The 20,762-nt window shown below is 66.1% G+C and overlaps 1 protein-coding gene across 1 annotated transcript; it reads left to right on the top strand.

Moving 5' to 3' along the window:
• The first annotated feature begins 85 nt into the window (after positions 1 to 85).
• Positions 86 to 13,904, top strand: CHLRE_09g398050v5 (uncharacterized protein). The gene is made up of 7 exons (XM_001694463.2): positions 86 to 351; positions 445 to 512; positions 777 to 1,304; positions 1,449 to 1,608; positions 1,718 to 10,994; positions 11,147 to 12,449; positions 12,646 to 13,904. The coding sequence occupies exons 1-7, from the start codon at positions 177 to 179 to the stop codon at positions 12,910 to 12,912; spliced, it is 11,778 nt and encodes a 3,925-aa protein (XP_001694515.2). The 5' UTR covers positions 86 to 176; the 3' UTR covers positions 12,913 to 13,904.
• The last annotated feature ends 6,858 nt before the right edge of the window (positions 13,905 to 20,762 follow it).

Genomic DNA, 20,762 nt, shown 5'->3' with positions numbered 1-20,762 from the left:
CATCATGCAGTTGACGGCAGTTTTTGGGTCGGCGCGGCCCCGCACCGCATACACATTCTGCTGGCAATTATAATATCGGCTCGTAAAAACAACGCACGAAGAAGCAATGCAAAATGCGACAGCTGGGGATTAGTGCGAGCTGAGGCTCGGCTTCGTCGCGTCAAGAACAAATGCCTATGGCCGCCCCAACCAGCTCTGGTGACTATATCGCAAATGTTATCGTGGTCGGAGCAGGCCCAGCAGGCCTGTGTGCGCTGAACGCATTCCGGGCTGCGGGTTTCAACACCGTTTGCTTTGAGGCGTCGCCTGGTGTCGGTGGCTGGGCTCTCAACAATGAAGGTAGTCTACAAGGTAAGTCGGGCTGGGGACTCACGCATGTTCCTGAATTACAAATTGTGAACTTTGCAAGCTCATGCGCTGACGCCTAGTTGACAATGCGCACAGGCTGCGATTCAAGCGCACTGCAATTTAACGATGCCGCATTCGCAGTCGCGCTGCCTCTTGCCCCGACAGTGAGTAGGCCCTAGGGCCGGGGTGGGGTTGGGTTGACCCCGTGGTGGTCTGCAGGTCCCAGAGCAGGTCCGGAAGTCGCGTGGCGTCGGGCTCAGTGCCTGTGCACAAAGCACAAACACTCTCCAACGACAGGCCATCACGGACTTCCAACGGACTTAATAATCCACTGCATGTCTCGGTCCCTAGTGCTCTAAAGCAGCGCACACCGCGGGCACGCCCCTTCTGACCGGCCGCGACCGGCATACTGCTGCACACCCGAACAGGCTCAGCACGTTCGCTCCTACCTGGCCGCCTACGCAGCCTTCCACAATCTCCTAGACAATGTGCGGTGCAGCTGCCGGGTCACACACGTGGAGCCGCTGCTCGCGGTGGGCACCTCGCCGGTGCCAACCGCGCCGCCACAGGAGCTCTCATCCGATGCTCCACGCCGCGCACTCTCGGACGTCATCCCGTCCGACGCCGATCCCCCTCCGGTACCCGCCGCGGACTGTTACGCGGACGCGACCGTGGCCACCGCCTCTGCAGCGGCGGGTGCGGCAGCGGCAATCCCCCAGGTGCCCGCTCCTCGCAGGAAGCGGACGCTGGACGGCATGGACGGCTTGGCGGCGGATGGCGGTGGCAACGGCGGCAGCATGGCACATCAGCAGCAGCGTTGGCTGGTCACGTATGAAGACGGAAGCAGGGGCGCGCGGGGGCGCATGCAGACGATGCTCGCGGACTTTGTGGTGCTGGCGGTTGGGCCGGCGGGCGGGCGGCACGACGCAGCTGCGTTGCGTTCGCTTCTGGCGCAGGTGAGCACGCACGTGGGTGTTGGGGAATGGATGGCATGCATGCTCGAGGCTTGCTTGCCGGCACCAGGCCCTCACCACGCACTCCGTCATCGCAACACAACCCTGCCAGACGTGCTGCTGACTACATGCCAAATCAATGCGCAGGCCGGCGTTGAGTCGGAGGACTGCAGCAGGAGCTCCGGCGCAAGTAGTCATCAACAGCTACAGCAGTCCCAACCGCCGCGGCTACTGCACGCGCGGGAGGTGGCCTCGGCCTCGTGGCTGCAGCGCGACGGCTGCCGCTCCGTCACCGTGCTCGGAGAAGGTGAATCGGCATGTTACTGATGAAGGAGGCGAGCTCGCGCGAATAATCTCCCCTAGCTTCCTAACCAGTATCTTCACATGCATCCATGTCACCGCTGCTGTTGCTGCAGGTTCTTCAGCAACGGACGCGGCCGCAGCGGTGGCTTTGCTGCGTCATGGCCAGGGCGTGCGGCTGGTCAATCCTCTACATCTAATGTCCCACGCACTGGGCCCGGCGCCTTGCAAGGACGCTGGCAACACCCTACCAGGCACCCTCGGCAGCCAAGAGCTTATGTCCTCCGCCCGGCGTCGCGCGCTGGCCGCCTCGCTGCAGCCGCACTACACCGCGCCGCAGCCCGGGCCGCTGGGCAAGGCGCTGCGGGCGCCCGCCAAGCGCCGCTTCTGGGCGCTCGTCAAGGACAAGCTCGCTTTGGGGCGCGGAGGTAGAGGCAGTAGCAGTGGCAGTAGCAGCGGCGGCACGGGGGAGCACCTGGTGCTGTGGGCGCCCAGCCTGCATGACCCCCGCTTCATGCCGTTCCTGAGCGCACCGCTACGCCAGGCACTGCTGGGTGGTGCGGGCGGGGCCGAGGGAGATGGCGACATGGTTCTGTACCGCGGTATGGTTCACCCGGACGTGCCTGGCCTGGCGTTCATGGGCCTGGAGGCTCACGCCGGCAGCAGCCTGCTGCTGCTGGAGCTGCAGGCGCAGTGGCTGGCGGCGCACCTTGCCGGTCGGCTGGCACTGCCGCCGGGTGCCGCCATGCGCGCTGACGTGGCGGCCCAGCGTGTGTGGCGGTCCGGCGCGCTGGCGCACCCGCTCATGTCAGTGGGCGGCTCGCTGGCGCGGAGGCACGAGCAGTGGGCGGTGCAGCAGCTGCTGAAAGACCTTCACGGCGTCGTTGCTGTTGAGAAAAGGCCTGTGCTAGCAGCCGACAGCGTCTTCACGGATGCGCTGGTGGCTGCCGACTTTGATGCGACCATGGATCGACCGGCCAAGAAGCGCGGCTCCCATGCCGACTGCGAAGTGACCACCGCAGCGCCGGCACCCGAGGGCGAGACCGCGAAGGACGCGGAGCTGGCAACTGTGCCACCCAGTGCCGCTGCGGCCATGTCGGTGGTGGGTGCCAGAGCCGCCGCTGCGGTGGCGGGTGCTGGCAACCGCTCCCCTACGGCCCTGCGGCGCGTGAGCCACCTGATTCTTGAGGATGAGCAGGGAGAGGCGGGCGACGCCTGCCCATCAGACCTTCTGCCCCGGCGAACCCACGATGGATGCCATAGCGGCACGGGCAGCGTGCGGCGGCCGCCGACGCGCCGCGCCACCAACGACTCGGCCATGCTGCAGCTGCAGCAGCAGCAGTCCGCACTGCGGCGGGCGCCGCCGCGGCGCTCGACGGTGGGGTCGCTGATGCTGCCGGGCCAGGGCGGTGCGGCGTCCGCCCTCAGGTCAGCCCACACGGCGACGTCAGGCAGCAGCGGCGCGGACTACCGCATGGTGTTGTCCGTCACCTCGCCCTACATGGCGCCGTACCTGCACGAGAAGCTGCGCCGCGCCAGCTACGCGGCCTACTCCGCCGGGCAACGCGGCGGTGCCGGCACAGGCGGCATTGGCACGGCGGAGGCGGAGGCCGGCTTGCTGCCCGAAGCCGCGTCTGCAGCCGCCGCCGCTGCGTCCGCGGCGACCGCCAGGTCTGACGACTATGCATTGGAGTCTGTGTTCACAGTGGCCGCCGCTGACGCGGCTTCCGCCATGGCGCGCCTCCGGACCGGCCACCTTGGCAGCATCACGGAAGGCGGGCCGCCCCAGCCAGTGGCGCCCCATCTTGTCGGCGAGCAGCTGTCATCCGCCATGACGGCGGCGCCGCCACCCCGGCGGCGTGCGCTGCACGGCATGTACGGCGACAGCCTCAGCGGCGGCCTGGCGGCGAGCGGCACGTACGGCGGCGCCGGCGTCTTCAATGCACGGCAGTACAGTGAGCCGTACACTAACGGCGCGGCCCAGGCGGCCTCCTTCGGCGCCGCCATCCCTGCTCACGCGAGCGCCATCACCGGCATCGGTCATTCCGCCGCCCAGTCAGGGCGCGCCGCTTCTGGGGGCATGGATGCCGCGCGCGGCCCAACTGCCGCCGGCTTCGGACCGGCCGGAACCGTGTTCGGTGCCACGCCGTCACAGATGCTGTCAGGCCCCGGCTTTGGCCTCAGCAGCCGCAACGTAAACGTGTCGACGGGCGGCCACCAAGCCTACATCACCCGGAGGTCCTCCTCCTCCCTGGCGTCCTCCCTGAGCATCCAGCATCACATGGCACACGCGGCGCTCGCCCAAGCAGTGGCGGCAGGGATGGCGGGCCCATGCACATCCAACCCGGGAGGCAGCCGTGGTGGCACATTTACTGGCGCCACCTCGGGCGGCCCATCACCAGCGGCTGCAAGCGCCGTCCCCACCAGCACCTCCCACGCCGCCTACGGAGGGAATGGCAGCATCCGGCCCCGTCGCGGCAGCAGCAGCGGCGGCCCGCTTGGGCCTGGCATGGGCGGTTTCAGCGGTTTCATAGCTCGCCTCAGCTCTAGGCACTCAATCAGCAACACCAACACAGCGGCAGCCATCGCCAGCCCGCTGCCAGCCGCCGGAAGCGCTGAGCTCTCCTCGCCGCCGCTGCTGCAGCTCCAGCCGCAGCCGCAGCAAGGGGCGCCGCAACTGCCTTCAGCCGCGCTCAACCGGCGCCTCAGCAGCTTTGGCGGCGTCGCGGGCGCAGGCGCCAGCACAGCAGCCGGCGGCGAGCAGATGCCGTCTCAACTGCGGCGCATGTCCCAGACCACGGGCGTTGACCTGTCCATCCTGGTGGACCTTATCACAGATGAGGGCGGCAGCGGCGGCCTGCCCATCGGCATTTTGACCGCAACGAGCGTTGTACATGGCGAGGCGGCGGGATTCAGCGGCAGCATTGCACCTGGCAGCCCCAACCAGGCACACTCGGCCTCAGCACGCGGCGGCGGCGGCCGCAGCGGCCACTGCCTGCCCGCAGCCGCCGGCCTGCACCGCCTGTCCAGCGCCGTCGTTCAGGATCAAGGCTCCAACGCCGTCCCTGCCTTCCCAGCCGTCGCTGGCGGCCTCGAAGGCGCTGCTGGCAGCTGCCACAGCAGCGCCGGCAGCGCGGCGGCGCGCGCTGCGGCTGCTGCCGCCGCCGCGGCGGCGCTGCGCGACCCCTTCGGCGCCGCCACGTCATCGCCTGCTGCCGCAGCCCAGCTGCTTGCCGGCCACCCGCCTATGGGTATGCTGCAACGAGACGTTTACCAGCACGGCGGCTTTGGCGACGACTCGATGTCTTCTTCGGAGTACGGTGATGCTGAGGGCGATGTGCCGCTTGGCTTCCGCCGGGGCCACGGCCGCGACCACGAGCTGAGCCACGCCCGCCACCAGTCCTTCGACACGGCTATCCTCCGAGACGAGTCGGGTGGCGGCGGCGGCGGCGGCACTGGCGGCGGTCCTAGCCAGCAGCCGCTGGTGGGCCTTGAGGAGCCGCAGCACCGTGGGGCGCAGCGCAGTGCAGCTGCCGTGGTTGCAGCGACGGCAGTCGACGGCAGTGACAGGGGCAGGAAGGTGCCTGCCGGTGCTGCTGTTGCCTCGGCATCGCTGCTGGGTGTAGCGGTGTGCAACCCGACGTTTGAGTCCCAGCCCGGCGGGGTCGCGTGCGAGGTGGAGGGCATGGCGATTGTGGACGCTGGAGTGGAAGCTGCGTCAGCCCTGGCAGGCGGTCTTGCGAACGGCACCACGGCTGTCGGACCCGCCGCGCCGGAGGGTCTCGGTAGGACCGCTTCCGCAGCAGCGGCAGAGCCGACGCCTGCACACCTACGCTCCGCGGTCGATGCTGCGACTGCACCTGCGGCGACTGTCCCGGCTTCCACAGGAGGCGAGGGCGATAGCCTAGCCGCTGCCGGCGGGATCACACGCAACGCCATAAGCACGGCTGCGGTGCCTTTCGCTGACGGTCTTCAGAAGCATGGCGACCCGCAGGTTGCCAACTGCCCCCAACCTGCAGCTCGACAGCCCAGTAAATCGCAGCCAGGAGCCAGAGCGACGCCGTGCCCATCGCCTGCACTTGCTGGTTCGCCAACTTCACTGTCGCCTCCACCGCCTGCCCCAAAGGTGTCCGACTCAGCGAAGGCCAAGAGCGCGCTGCGGTTGCTGCCGCTGTTGCCATCAGCGCTGCTGCACTGGGGCCGCCCGCAGGAGCCTGCCCCGCAGCTTCCGTCAGAGCTAGCTCAGACGAAGCCGCAGCCGGATCAATACTTGCAGCAGTTTACTAGCCCAACCCAGCGTGAGCATACGAGCCTGCAGCAGCAGTCCACCCCTATCACGGCGGCACGCAGTCCCGCAGCCGCAGCAGTGGCCCCAGCAGCCGCCGAGCCTGACCGGCTCAGCCGAATCTCCACCAGGCCCGCAGCGGCGCTCGCCGCGCTGTTTACTCGCCGCAGTGAGCAGTACCCGCCCTATTCGCCACCGCCGCGTAAGCCCGCATCGCCAGCTCCGGCGCAATCAGCGGCCCCCACGGAGGCCGGCTCTGACATCGCGCTTGACGTCATGCGCAGCCAGCTGGCAGCGCTCAAGGCGCACCTGGGGAACCCGCAGCTCGTGCCCTTCCCAGCCCTGGCCTCGCCGCCGCCCTCATCTGCTCGGTCGATGACGGCATCGCCGCTGGCGTCGCCTGCAGCCGGCGGCTCTCGCTTCAGCAGGGCTGGACCGGGGCTCTTTGCGGCTGGTGGTGGCAGCGCGGCGCTTCCACGTCGGTCCAGGCCTGTAGGCACCAGCGCCAACAGCAGCGCCGCCGGCCTGGAGGTCCTGCCAGAGATCGAGGCGGCGGCGCCGCCGCCGCGCACGTCCGCCCCGGGCTCCATGCTGAACTCCTCTAGCCACGCCAGCGCAGCGCCCGTGTTTGGGAGTACCGTCAGCGCCGCCGCCATCAGTAGCGGCGCCGCTGGTGCTGGCGTCAGCAGCGGCAGTGGCGCCACCGCCGGCCGGCGTGCTCCGCCCCGACGCAGCGCGACCGAATCCCAGATCGGTAAAGGCGGCATCGGGTCGGAGCTTCGCTCGGCTGCTCCCACCAGTGCAATCCCGCGGAACAGCGCCGCTGGCGCCTTTGTCGCACCGCCGTCTGCCGCCGCTGCCATGCCGGCATCAGCCTTTGCCGCCTACTCGGCCGTCCCGGCCGACGAGCTTGCCGGCGGGGCCGCCGTTGCCGTTGCCGGTGACGTGGCGCCGCCAGTCATCAGCCATCAGCCGGGCCGCTTTGACCGGCTGACCCGCAACCGGTCCGTGACCAGTGTCGGCGGAGCCGCCGGCGTGCCCGCCGCCAGCAGCTTCATGCGGCGCTCCGTGACAGCGGGAGGCGCGCGCAGCATTACGGGCGCCGGCGTCTTCTCCGACGGCACTTCCGCCGCATCCTCGCCTCGCGCCAACTCAGCGGCCTCGGCCATGCCGGCCGCGGCCGCCGCGCGCGCCGCAATCGCTCAGGCCATGGCGGCGACGCAGGCCATCACCAATTCCCGCCGCATTTACAGCCCTATGATGATGGGTGCGGCTGCCAGCAGCGGGCAGGGTAGTGGCCAAGGCAGTGGCTTCAACCGCAGGTCGTGCAGCAGTGCTGGCTGGCCGGTCGCTGGAGCCTGCGGCCCGGACTCAAACAGCATGGCCGGCTCAGCCCCAGGCACACCCCTGGCCCCCGGTCACTACGGGCGGCAAGTTCCTGCGGGCTCCCGCGCCGGCAGCACCGTGGGTAGCGCTGGCACCCGCGCCACGAGCGCAAGCCCTGCGGCGGCTGCTTGGCCCCTGGCAGCGACCTCCCCAAAGGCATCACCGGTGAAGAAGGAATCCGGTGCTGGCGTTGTGGCGACGGCTGCCGCCGCGCTGCTCTCCGCGCTCTCGCCTCAGCGTGGCACGCAGCCTTCGGCCCAGCAGCGCAGCCCGCTCGGTCGCAAGGCGCGCCGCCTGCTGCCGTTCGGCTGGTGGCCTGGTGGCAGCGGGGCGCAGCAGCAGGGCGGCAAGGAACGGAGCGCCGCCAGCAGCAGCGGGAGCAAGCAGAGCGCCGCCGGCAGCGATCCGCGCTGCAGGGGTCCATCGATTGACGCGGACGGTGGCGAGCTGGCGCTTGTGGCGAGCGCGCCGTTGCCCGTCGCGGCGGCGACACCTCAAGGGGAGGACGCGGAGCGGTCGAGCGCAGGCAGCGCGGGGGCTGTGGGGCGCCGCGGCCAGATTATCGCGTCAGCCGGCAGCAAGCGCCTCATCCAGCGGCGCATGTCGCTGGCGAACCTGCTGGGCGGCGGCAGCAGCAACAGCAACAGCCGCGGCACGCCCGCGCCAAGCGGCAAACCTGGTGCGAACGGTGACGGCAGCGGCGGCGCACTGGGGCTGCTGGGTGAGGCAGCTGACAACGCATTAGTCCCCTACTCCAAGCGCCTCGGCGCCGTGAGTGCCAGGTACGGCCGCAGCAGCCGCAACGCGATGCCCGCCGCAGCAGCCGGACCTGCGGGCACCAACAGCGGCAGTGTCATTGGGAACAGCAGCGGCAGCATGGCGTTCCTCGCGGAGGCGGGCACTTCGGCGACGCGCTTGGCGAGCATGGCGGGGCCGGCGACGGACCTTTTGGGCCCGCCACCACCCAGTGCGGCCCGGGCTTGGTGTGACAGCACTGCAGCTGAGCCCGCGGCAGCCATAGGCGGCGGCGCGGACAACAGCGGCAACAGCTTTGCGTACACACACACCGGGTCGGCGCTGCCTGCGGAGCCGAAGCCGACTGCGCGAGCTCGCATTCTGCGCCCACCGGTCGGCGGCGCCGATGCCCAAGCTCTGGCTACCGCCGCTGCTGGAGGCGCAGTGGCGGCGCGCCCTTCCGAAGTGGCATCAGCAGCTGCGGCGGGCGGGGAGCTGCGGGGCGCTCATGCTAGCACCGCTGACATTGTTGCGGCGCTTCCGCTTCTGCCCTTCGAGCCCGCGGTTCCGCAGCACCCGCGGCTGCGACCTGAGGACGCAGCCGTCGCATGCGCTGCGGCTGGCAGCGCTGCCGCGCCGGGCGCGTTCATTCCGAGCCCCTTCAGCACTGTGGGCGTCGTGGCTGGCAGCCTGCCCACAGCTGCAACCAGCGCTCCTGCAGCACAGTCGCCCAGGCAGCCGTCTCCGCTGCAACCGCAGGAGCAGCAGCAGCGCCTTGCTGCTGCTGTTGCAGCCACCGGGAGCCGCCTACCGGCCGCCTGCGGTCAGGTGGTGATGGTGGTGGAGCCGGTGGAGCTGCGCGGTGGGGCTGCGCCAGCAGGGACAGCAGCAGCGGCGGCGGCGCAGGCTGCGACGGCTGACGACGTGACCGTACGTATGCAGTACATCTCGTTGGCAAGCGTTGTATCCACGCCACTCGACCGCATTCCGACGGTGGTGGAGGCGGAGGCGGGTCCAATGGCAGTGCAAGCGGCTGCTATGGGCGTGGGCGCCGGACCCACGGTTTCGTTGCCGGTGCCTCCCGTGGCCGCTGGCATGCACAAACCGACTGCCGCGGGCTCGCCAGCCGCCGCGCTGCCCCTGCCCGGCGAGCAGCTGCCGCTACCTGCTTTGTCGGCTGCTCCCACCTCATCGCCAGCTCCCGTCGCTGCTGTGCCCGCCTCGCTTGCGTCGCCCGCCCACCTGGCCAGCCCCGGCGCCCCGCCGGACGAGGACCCGCACGCATCCTATTTCGACCTGGACCTGATGCTGACGCTGCGCCGGTCCACCATCTACCGCAGCACCAGCAACGCCCTGCCCAGCCACATCGGCGGGCTGGGCACCGCCAGGGCCTCCGGCCCGGCACACTCGCAGTCCTCCGTCAGCGGCGCGCCGAGCCCTGGCGGCGCCGCCGCAGCCGCTGCGGTAGCGGCGGCTGCCGCCGCCGCTAGCAGCGTTCAGTTCAGTAGAGGTAGCGCGGAGACGCCGTTCCCGGGGCGGCGCACGGCCGAGGGCCGGGACAGCTCGGAGGGCAATCTGCCGGCGCACGGAGGCTCCAGGGCGGCCGCGAGGCGGCGGTCCAGCGTGGCATCTATCGAGGCAGACGAGGACAGCGGCCTGTTGAGGCTCCTTGAGCAGTTCAGCTCGGAGCAGCGAAACAGCCGGCAGCAGCAACAGCAGCGGCAGCAGCAGCAACAACAACAGCAGGTGCGCGGCTCACGCCCCAGCGTGGATGCGCCGGTGGACCTGGTTCGTGCGGGAACGGCACTGTCAAGCAGCGCAACCTCGAGCACAAACGCCGGCAGTGGGGTCAACGCAGGCAGCAGCACCCTGGTGCTGGGTGCGCCGTCGGTGCCCAGCCGGCTACGGCCACCCTGGTCTCCGCCACCCACAGTGGGACCTCAACCTGGGGCGGCGACAACTAGCTCCGGCGGCGGCGGCGCCACCGCAGCGTCTGGCAGCGGGCTGACGTTCCCCATGCCACTTGAGCCGCGCAGCCGCCGTGACGACCGGTCCTCTGCGCCAGCGGGAGGTGCCGCTGCAGCGGCGGCGGCCGCCGCTGCGTCGGCCGCTGCTTCGTTCCGGATTTCCCAGGGGGACGCAGCCAGCGATGCGGAGCCCGGTTACTTCGGCGTCAGCCCCAACAGTTCCTTCATCACCTTCCAGACCGCCGCCACGCCGCCCGCCGCCAGCAGCCTCTGGTCCCAGACCACTCGGGGCTCGGCATCGCCCTTGGTCAAGCAGCCGTCCCAACTGCAGCCCCAGCCGCCGCAGCTGCAGCCGCATGCGCTGTCGCTGCCGCTCACGCCGCTGCCCGAGCACATGGAGGTGCACGAAGCCGAGCCGCGCATGACGTCCGCGGCTGCGGCGCCGCCGCCGCTGCCGCCTGCGGCGTCCGCAGCACCTGGGCCGCTACCGCAGCCTCATTCGCTGCTCGTGCCGCCGTCCTTGCACCAAGGCCAGCTTGACTTCCGTGTGTGGCCCGGCGCGGCGCACGTAGTGGCGCAGCTGCTGCCAGCAGGAATCGTGGTCGGCGACCCGGTCAGCCCGCCGGGCGCAGCCCTGGCCGCGCAACGTGGCGTCGGGGGCCGTGTTGGCTCTCGCACGCTACCATCGCCGCCCTCCAGCCGTTTATCATGGACGGTGGGTGAGAACGTGCAAGGGGCGTCGCCAGAGGGGAGCGCCGTGACCCGGCAGCGCACGCTGGGGTCGCTGCACCGCAACTTCCCGACAGCCGCGACATCCGCAGCGGCCACAGCTGGCGCAGCGGCGGCCGCGTTTGCGGCTGGAGCTGGGCTGGTGCAGCCGACTGACCCGGTACTGCGCAGCGTCCACAGCCTCGCCTCGCCGCCCGGGGCGGCGTCATCATCGGGGACCATCGAAGTCGAGGAGGAGGAGCGCTCAACGGGACGCCTGTTTGGTCGTCGCGGCAACAGCGGACCCATTCGGTAGGTTGCGCGTTTCCGCTGCATGCCGTGCTCCATTTGCGTGCGACGTCCGCGCGACAGGACTGCCCCTAGTACCCATCCCTGCGCCGACATCACGCCATGCCATCGTACCCGGCTGACAGTTGGCCACTCCTCTTCACCACTGCTCGCAGCAAGGCGATGTCGTCCGGTCTCGACGCGCCGGTCTTCAGCACCGTGCTCGGCCTGTTCGGCGTGGGCGGCGGCCTCGGCAGCGGCACCAGCCGACCCAGTCGCCGGTCTCTGTTCAACGCCGCGCCCGCCGGCGCGCATCAGTCCTCCCCCTTCCGGGTTGCCGCAAGCTCCAGCGCCGGTGTTGCAGGCGCCGCACGCAGCCCGCGCCTGAGCATGGGCAACCGCTCCTCCTCCGGGCAAGCATTCACCAGCCACAGCGGTGCGCACCACGCGCAGATTGCGGCCCTGGCTGCGGCCGTCTCCTCCCCCGGCAGCACCTACGGAGCGGTGGCTTCGACGGCAGGTGCCGCGGCGGCGGCGGCCGGGGGCAGCGGCGGCGGCGGCGGCGGCACCAACACGGGGACCGGCTACCGGCCGCGCCTGAGCTCCCCGAATTTCACGGCTCTGGATGATGAGCTCCTCGCAGCAGCCAGGTGGAGTGCAGCCCGACTGGAGCAGCAGCACCATAACCAGCAGCAGCACGGCCAGCACCACTTGCAGCAGGGCCGGCTGAGCCCTGCGTACGGTGGCGGTGCCGCTCCCCACCACCCAAGCCCGCTCAGCGCGGGCGCCAGCAGCCACCACCACCCGCCTGGCGGCGCAGGCCACTCGCCGGCGCACTCCCAGACCACCGTTGCTGCACACCCCCACGGCAACAGTCCAGCATCGCCGCTGCTGCAGCACAGTGGCGGAGGCAACTACTTCTCCCGCATTGCCAGCGCCCGCCGCAGCGGCGCCTGCAGCTCGGCATCGCTCACGCCCGCGGGCAGCATGGGCCTCGGCCCGCCTTCTGCTGCTCTTGGCAGTCCTCCGGCTGGCCAACAAGCAGCCGAAGGCCTGGGAGAGACGATGGCGCCTGAGCGCAGCATGTGCGTCATCTCCGGCGGCGTCCTGGTTGTGCGCGGCAGTAGCTGCGGCCCCATCGGCCTGGCTGCAGCAGCTGGCGGCGATAGCCTCCCGGAGGGAGGCGGCAGCGGCTGGCGGGAGAGTGGAGCTGTGACCGCAGCAGGCGGCACGGTTAGTGAAGCCTTTGAGCTGGGAATGGGAGAGGCGGCAGGGGTGGCAGGAGCGCCAGGGCATGCGCCGGCCGGAGCATCGGCGGCAGCGGGTGTGATGGCTTCCGCTCGCGACGCGGATGCAAGCTGTAGCACAAGGGTGGACAGCAGCTGTAGCACGGTGGGCGGTGCTGATGAACGGCGCGGCGGCCCGGCGTGGGAGGTGCGCCAAGCCAGCCAGGCGCGGCAGGAGCAGCTCGTGAGCGAGGTGAGTGGTGGGGTCCTGGTGTGGCACGCGCGTTTGCAGGCCATGACAAACGTTGCCTGGGCTGGAACCCATGCAATGGGAGAAAACACGCCTCGGAACACACACTCTAGCCACCTCAGACAGGTACGAACGGGTCAGAATTGTCTAATGTGTATTTGTTCCCTGTGTACCCTGTGTGCCGCCTGTGTGACTGTAGGTGTCATCGTGGCTGCGAGTCGCCCTTGCACGCAAGCTCGCCGGCGGCGCAGGACCAGGCAGCAGCGGTGGCGCCGGCAGCTTCAGCGCCGCCGGCGGCGCCAGCAGCCGGACCGGCAGCATCACCATCGGTCACGAGGATGGCGGTGCCGCAGCTGGCATGTTGGGTGGTCGGGAGAGAGTAACGGAGACGAAGTTTCAACGCATTAGCGATGTTGACGATGACACGATGGAGAGCGAGGCGGCCAGTGAGGCGTCGCACGACTAGGGTTCCATCTCCGACATGTTTTTTGACAGCGATGCGCAGGTTATTTTATTTGCATGGACTGAACCTAATTTTCAATCTGACTCTTGATCTCCTGCGGATTGAACTCAATATGCACCTGCTGAAGCACGAGAGGTGCGGCATGGTGCACCCCTGAGATACAGCCAGTTCTTGTGACACGTGTGGTGGCGGCTTGGTGCACACACGATTTGTGCTTTACCTGGAACTACGGTAGTGCCGAAATGGCAACATGATTGAACTTGACCAGCGCTGGGCGTTCCTGCTCACAGCTGACGAAACGCCTTTGATATGGAATGGTATACTATAGTCTGAAATCCAGGCGGGTCCGCAAAGGACCTGAAGATTTTTTTGTTGTCTTTATCTGTCTGGTGGAGTTTTCTTGTGCCTGCGTCGACAAAAAGTGCCACGTATTATTAATTGCTAGTAGCGGTCCGCGGTGGGGCTGGCAGGGCATGCGTAGCGTCATGACAAGTAGTGCGGCTGTTGACAACTGTGCTGCGTCTGGCTGCGGTTGGCTCTGCTGTGGCATCGCGATTGCTAGGCACCTGGTTTGGCTATGTGCCTGTGGAAACCGACCCCGGCTATGTCCGGGCGATGAGGTTGTTCGGCCTCAGACTGTGGAGGGGCTCAGCCCCTTTTCCCGTGACCGGGGAACACTTGTCTTGTGCCGTGAACCATGAGTTGCAGTATTGTACGCGCAGGGATGCGTGTGGCTGGTAGTGCAAAACTTGCATGCAGGGCGGTGCACAACCGCCTGCCCGACTTCCGCCGAATCTGGCCATACTGGCACAAACCGCGAGCGCCACGTATTATTAATTGCTATTCCCTATTGTAGAAAAATAGGCGGCAGGGAAAACTCGGCCGGAGTGAGAAGCGACCTCGCGAGTCCATGGACATCTTGACTTTCTTCAGTCCGCGAGTATAGCTCTCGGGCCCTGAATATCTTACATCCATGTATCAAAACATGTCGACGACAAGCGTCTTGGGGCAAGAATGTCGAAATCTTGTGCAACAGCCGAACCATGCGTGCCGATCCCGCCTTAATTATGTCGCGGCCCCGGATCACGCGCCCGAGCCCCACTAGCCGTTTGTGGTGCTTGTGAGGGATTTGGAATGAGGTATCACGGACTCATGTGTGGAGTGGCGTGGACAGGGCGTGGCGGTGCCTTTGGTATGCCCCTTTGCCAGTCCCGCTGGGCTTGCAAGGGTGCTGTTCATGTCGCCGGTACCCATCGTCACATCCCTTGCTCTAGGGGCTCAGCCCATTTTCCAGCTGTACAAAGCTGACACCCCTTTTTGGGCTGAGCCCCCCCAGCGCAGCGTTCCAGGGGGGGGCGAAGCCCCCCAGGAACACCCCTGTCCGTGGCTGGTTCGTTCGTCGCCGTAGCTCCTCGGAACTGAAAGTGTAGAGTGCAGCGGAGGACTAAGACTTTCGGACCCGGAGTTTGTATGTCGCCGTAGCTCCTCGGAACTGAAAGTGTAGAGTGCAGCGGAGGACAAAGACTTTCGGACCCGGAGTTTGTTCGTGTGTGGGTTCACACGGAACACAAGCCCAGCGCAAACCACAAACACAAGGCAATAACACGTCACAACACCTATACAAATTAAATACGTGCAGGACGAACAGCACACGGCGCGCAGAACAACCTCGGCACACGCAAGTCACAACACACGCACGCAAGACACGCACACTCAACTATAGTTTGTTGAGAAACACAATCCTTATTGATATTTTATTAAACCGCGACCAAAAGGAAGCGGCGCACGGAAGAAGTCTCGGCTCTCAGAGCACACGCACACAACACACACGCACATTAGACCATACGATAAGCTACAAGCACAAAGGACCAACGCAGCTCGCAGAGGCCCGCGAGCACGCGCAGGCGCACACAACGAGTCCCAAACATGGCTTCGCGCACGAGCTGGCAGAGCACTGGAGTGCAAAGCCAATTCAATAAGCACTCTGCTCGTTAACGACGGCAATCTTGTAAAGACTAAAAGCACGCGCTGGCGAGCAGAACAAGCTGCAATTATGGCGTTGCCCAGAGCACTAGGGTGCAACGCAAATATAATAAGCACAATACTCCATAATGACGGCACACATGTAAAGACTACAAGCACGCGCAGGCGAGCAGAACGAGTTCCATGCATGGCGTCGCGCAATAATCGGGGTTGACAGCTCGTCACATCAGCTCAAATTTGATACAGGACGTAGAGCAGCAACAACGCACACCCGCAATATCGGTATCAAAGTGGGGGTGATTTGAAGCAAGACGATAGCTGCAAGCGTGAAGATGTCGCTCGCTTGGGTGTCTACGGGTGTCGCAGCTCCGTCACAAGCACGTCACCGCGCCCCACCTTACGCCCGTAACAAAGACCCTCCAGGACCCTCGCACTCAAGCCACCTTCCCCACCTTCTTGGGGTGCCACAGCCACAACCCCGCAGCCATTCCTGTCGCAAGCATTCCTAGCGCGCACCTATCATGCACATGCACACCCCACCCAAACCCCGAAACACAAACCTGCACATGTTCGCACAAGCCGCACATCCACTCTCAAGCAGCACGTGCTGCCTGTCACATGCGCCTTCCCATGACGGCCTGTCACACTCCCATGCGTTGCACGTAGTGCCCCTAGCACACACGCGCACACAGCCCGCCCGTGCTGCGTCCTATGCATAGTAGAAGTGACAGAACGCCCGTCCCCTCTACGCATACGCACGCCGCGCCTTCCCATGACGGCCTGTCACACTCCCACGTGCTGCATCTAGGGTCCCTAGCACACGCATGCACACAACTCGCCAGTGCTGCGTATAGTGGATAGTAGCAAAAACAGCACGGCCGCCCCCTCTACACACACGTACGCACGCCGCGCCTCCCCATCACGTACGGCCTGTCACACTCCCACGTGCTGCATCTAGCGTCCCTAGCACACGCACACACACGACCCACCAGTGCTGCGTCTGGTGCATAGTAGCAAAGACAGCACGCCCGCCCCCTCTGTGCACACGCACACCAAGCCTTCCCCTCACGACCCGTCACACTTGCACGCGCTGCACCTAGCGTCCCTAACACACACGCGCACACAACCCGCCGGTGCTTCGTCCCTTGCTAAGTAACAGTACAGCATGGCCGCCCCCTCTACGCACAACCACACCACGCCTTCCCATCACCACCCGTCACATTCCCACGTGCTGCACATAGCGTCCCTAGCACACACGCGCGCACTACCCGCCAGTGCTGCGTCCTATGCATAGTAGCAGCGACAGAACGCCCGCCCCCTCAACGCACAAGCACGGCGCGCCTTCCCATCACGGCCTGTCACACTCCCACACGCTGCACGTAGCGCCCCTAACAGACACGCACACACTACCCACCAGTGCTGCGTCCGATGCATAGTAGCAGTGACAGCACGCCCGGCCGCCCCCTCTACGCACACGCACACCGCGCATTCCCATCACGGCCTGTCGCACTCCCACGCGCTGCACCTAGCGTCCCTAGCACACACGCACACACGACCAACCAGTGCTGCGTCCTATGGGTAGCAGCAGTGACAGCACGCCCGGCCGCCCCCTCTACGCACATGCACGACGCGGCCTTCCCATCACGGCCTGTCACACTCCCATGCCCTGCACCTAGCGCCACTAGCACATACACACGCGCACACAACCCGCCGGTGCTTCGTCCTATGCATAGTAGCAGCGACAGAACGCCCGCCCCCTCAACGCACAAGCACGGCGCGCCTTCCCACGTGCTGCATCTAGCATCCCTAGCACACACGCGCAAACAACCTGCCGGTGATGCGTTCAATGCTTAGTAGCAAAGACAGCGCGCCCGCCCACTCTACGAGCAGGCATGCCACGCCTTTCCAGTAACAGCACACCCGTCCCCTCTACGCACACGCACGCCGCGCCTTCCCATCACGGCCTGCCACGGTCCACCGCCCTGCACCTAGCGCCACTAGCACATATGCGCACACAGCCTGCCAGTACTGCGTCCTCAGGTTAGAAGCAGTGACAGAACACCCGCCCCCTCTACGCATACATACGCACGCCGCGCCTTCCCATCACGGCCTGTCACACTGCCATGCGTTGCACGTAGTGCCCCTAGCACACACGCGCACACATCATGCCCATGCTGCGTCCTATGCATAGTAGAAGTGACAGAACGCCCGTCCCCTCTACGCATACGCACGCCGCGCCTTCCCATGACGGCCTGTCACACTCCCACGTGCTGCATCTAGCGTCCCTAGCACACGCATGCACACAACTCGCCAGTGCTGCGTATAGTGGATAGTAGCAAAAACAGCACGGCCGCCCCCTCTACACACACGTACGCACGCCGCGCCTCCCCATCACGTACGGCCTGTCACACTCCCACGTGCTGCATCTAGCGTCCCTAGCACACGCACACACACGACCCACCAGTGCTGCGTCTGGTGCATAGTAGCAAAGACAGCACGCCCGCCCCCTCTGTGCACACGCACACCAAGCCTTCCCCTCACGACCCGTCACACTTGCACGCGCTGCACCTAGCGTCCCTAACACACACGCGCACACAACCCGCCGGTGCTTCGTCCCTTGCTAAGTAACAGTACAGCATGGCCGCCCCCTCTACGCACAACCACACCACGCCTTCCCATCACCACCCGTCACATTCCCACGTGCTGCACATAGCGTCCCTAGCACACACGCGCGCACTACCCGCCAGTGCTGCGTCCTATGCATAGTAGCAGCGACAGAACGCCCGCCCCCTCAACGCACAAGCACGGCGCGCCTTCCCATCACGGCCTGTCACACTCCCACACGCTGCACGTAGCGCCCCTAACAGACACGCACACACTACCCACCAGTGCTGCGTCCGATGCATAGTAGCAGTGACAGCACGCCCGGCCGCCCCCTCTACGCACACGCACACCGCGCATTCCCATCACGGCCTGTCGCACTCCCACGCGCTGCACCTAGCGTCCCTAGCACACACGCACACACGACCAACCAGTGCTGCGTCCTATGGGTAGCAGCAGTGACAGCACGCCCGGCCGCCCCCTCTACGCACATGCACGACGCGGCCTTCCCATCACGGCCTGTCACACTCCCATGCCCTGCACCTAGCGCCACTAGCACATACACACGCGCACACAACCCGCCGGTGCTTCGTCCTATGCATAGTAGCAGCGACAGAACGCCCGCCCCCTCAACGCACAAGCACGGCGCGCCTTCCCACGTGCTGCATCTAGCATCCCTAGCACACACGCGCAAACAACCTGCCGGTGATGCGTTCAATGCTTAGTAGCAAAGACAGCGCGCCCGCCCACTCTACGAGCAGGCATGCCACGCCTTTCCAGTAACAGCACACCCGTCCCCTCTACGCACACGCACGCCGCGCCTTCCCATCACGGCCTGCCACGGTCCACCGCCCTGCACCTAGCGCCACTAGCACATATGCGCACACAGCCTGCCAGTACTGCGTCCTCAGGTTAGAAGCAGTGACAGAACACCCGCCCCCTCTACGCATACATACGCACGCCGCGCCTTCCCATCACGGCCTGTCACACTGCCATGCGTTGCACGTAGTGCCCCTAGCACACACGCGCACACATCATGCCCATGCTGCGTCCTATGCATAGTAGAAGTGACAGAACGCCCGTCCCCTCTACGCATACGCACGCCGCGCCTTCCCATGACGGCCTGTCACACTCCCATGCGATGCACGTAGTGCCCCTAGCACACACGCGCACACAGCCCGCCCGTGCTGCGTCCTATGCTAAGTAACAGAAACAGTACGACCGCTCTGTCTACGCATACGCACGCCACGCCTTCCCACGTGCTGCATCTAGCATCCCTAGCACACACGCGCAAACAACCTGCCGGTGATGCGTTCAATGCTTAGTAGCAAAGACAGCGCGCCCGCCCACTCTACGAGCACGCATGCCACGCCTTTCCAGTAACCGCACACCCGTCCCCTCTACGCACACGCACGCCGCGCCTTCCCATCACGGCCTGTCACACTGCCATGCGTTGCACGTAGTGCCCCTAGCACACACGCGCACACAACCCGCCAGTGCTGCGTCCTATGCATAGTAGAAGTGACAGAACGCCCGTCCCCTCTACGCATACGCACGCCGCGCCTTCCCATGACGGCCTGCCACACTCCCACGTGCTGCATCTAGCGTCCCTAGCACACACATGCACACAGCCCGCCGGTGCTGCGTATAGTGGATAGTATCAAAAACAGCACGGCCGCCCCCTCTACACACACGTACGCACGCCGCGCCTTCCCATGACGGCCTGTCACACTCCCACGTGCTGCATCTAGCGTCCCTAGCACACGCATGCACACAACCCGCCTGTGCTGCGTATAGTGGATAGTAGCAAAAACAGCACGGCCGCCCCCTCCACACACACGTACGCACGCCGCGCCTCCCCATCACGTACGGCCTGTCACACTGCCACGTGCTGCATCTAGCGTCCCTAGCACACGCACACACGCGACCCACCAGTGCTGCGTCTGGTGCATAGTAGCAAAGACAGCCCGCCCGCCCACTCTGCGCACACACACACCAGGCCTTCCCCTCACACCCCGTCACACTCGCACACGCCGCACCTAGTGCCCCTCGCACACACGTGCACACAACCCGCCAGTGCTGCGTATAGTGGATAGTAGCAAAAACAGCACGGCCGCCCCCTCTACGTACACGCACGCCATGCCTTCCCAACAACAGCACACCCGTCCCCTCTACGCAGACGCACGCCACGCCTTCCCATCACTACCCGTCACAGTCCCACACGCTGCTCCCAGCGTTCCTAACACGCACGCACACACAACCCGCCGGTGCTTCGTCCTATGCTAAGTAACAGTAGCAGCACGGCCGCCCCCTCTAGGCACACGCACGCCGCGCCTGCCCATCAAGACCTGTCACATTCCCACGTGCTGCATCTAGCGTCCCTCAGTGCTCGTATCTTGTAGATGCCCTCAGGCACCCGGCATATACACATGCGTACGTAGATGACCCTGGCCGCGGCATCAACACTTAAGCCCCCAAGCCCCCCAAAACGTCTACACTTCCCCCATTTTTGCGCCAAAACCGGCCAAAAACGTCTACACTGCGTGCGTAGATGCGTGGCACCCATCACGGCCAGTCACACTGTAATGCGTTGCACGTAGTGCCCCTAGCACACACGCGCACACAACCTGACCGTGCTGCGTCCTATGCATAGTAGAAGTGACAGAACGCCCGTCCCCTCTACGCATACGCACGCCGCGCCTTCCCATGACGGCCTGTCACACTCCCACGTGCTGCACCTAGCGTCCCTAGCACACACGCGCGCACTACCCGCCAGTGCTGCGTATAGTGGATAGTAGCAAAAACAGCACGGCCGCCCCCTCTACGTACACGCACGCCATGCCTTCCCAACAACAGCACACCCGTCCCCTCTACGCAGACGCACGCCACGCCTTCCCATCACTACCCGTCACAGTCCCACACGCTGCTCCCAGCGTTCCTAACACGCACGCACACACAACCCGCCGGTGCTTCGTCCTATGCTAAGTAACAGTAGCAGCACGGCCGCCCCCGCTAGGCACACGCACGCCGCGCCTGCCCATCAAGACCTGTCACATTCCCACGTGCTGCATCTAGCGTCCCTCAGTGCTCGTATCTTGTAGATGCCCTCAGGCACCCGGCATATACACATGCGTACGTAGATGACCCTGGCCGCGGCATCAACACTTAAGCCCCCAAGCCCCCCAAAACGTCTACACTTCCCCCATTTTTGCGCCAAAACCGGCCAAAAACGTCTACACTGCGTGCGTAGATGCGTGGCACCCATCACG

This window comes from Chlamydomonas reinhardtii, chromosome 9 (genome assembly GCF_000002595.2).
Source record: "Chlamydomonas reinhardtii strain CC-503 cw92 mt+ chromosome 9, whole genome shotgun sequence".
In the NCBI taxonomy this organism is placed as follows: Eukaryota; Viridiplantae; Chlorophyta; class Chlorophyceae; order Chlamydomonadales; family Chlamydomonadaceae; genus Chlamydomonas; species Chlamydomonas reinhardtii.
The sequence above is the reverse complement of the archived record's forward strand: the minus strand, read 5'-3'. Positions and strand labels throughout refer to the sequence as shown.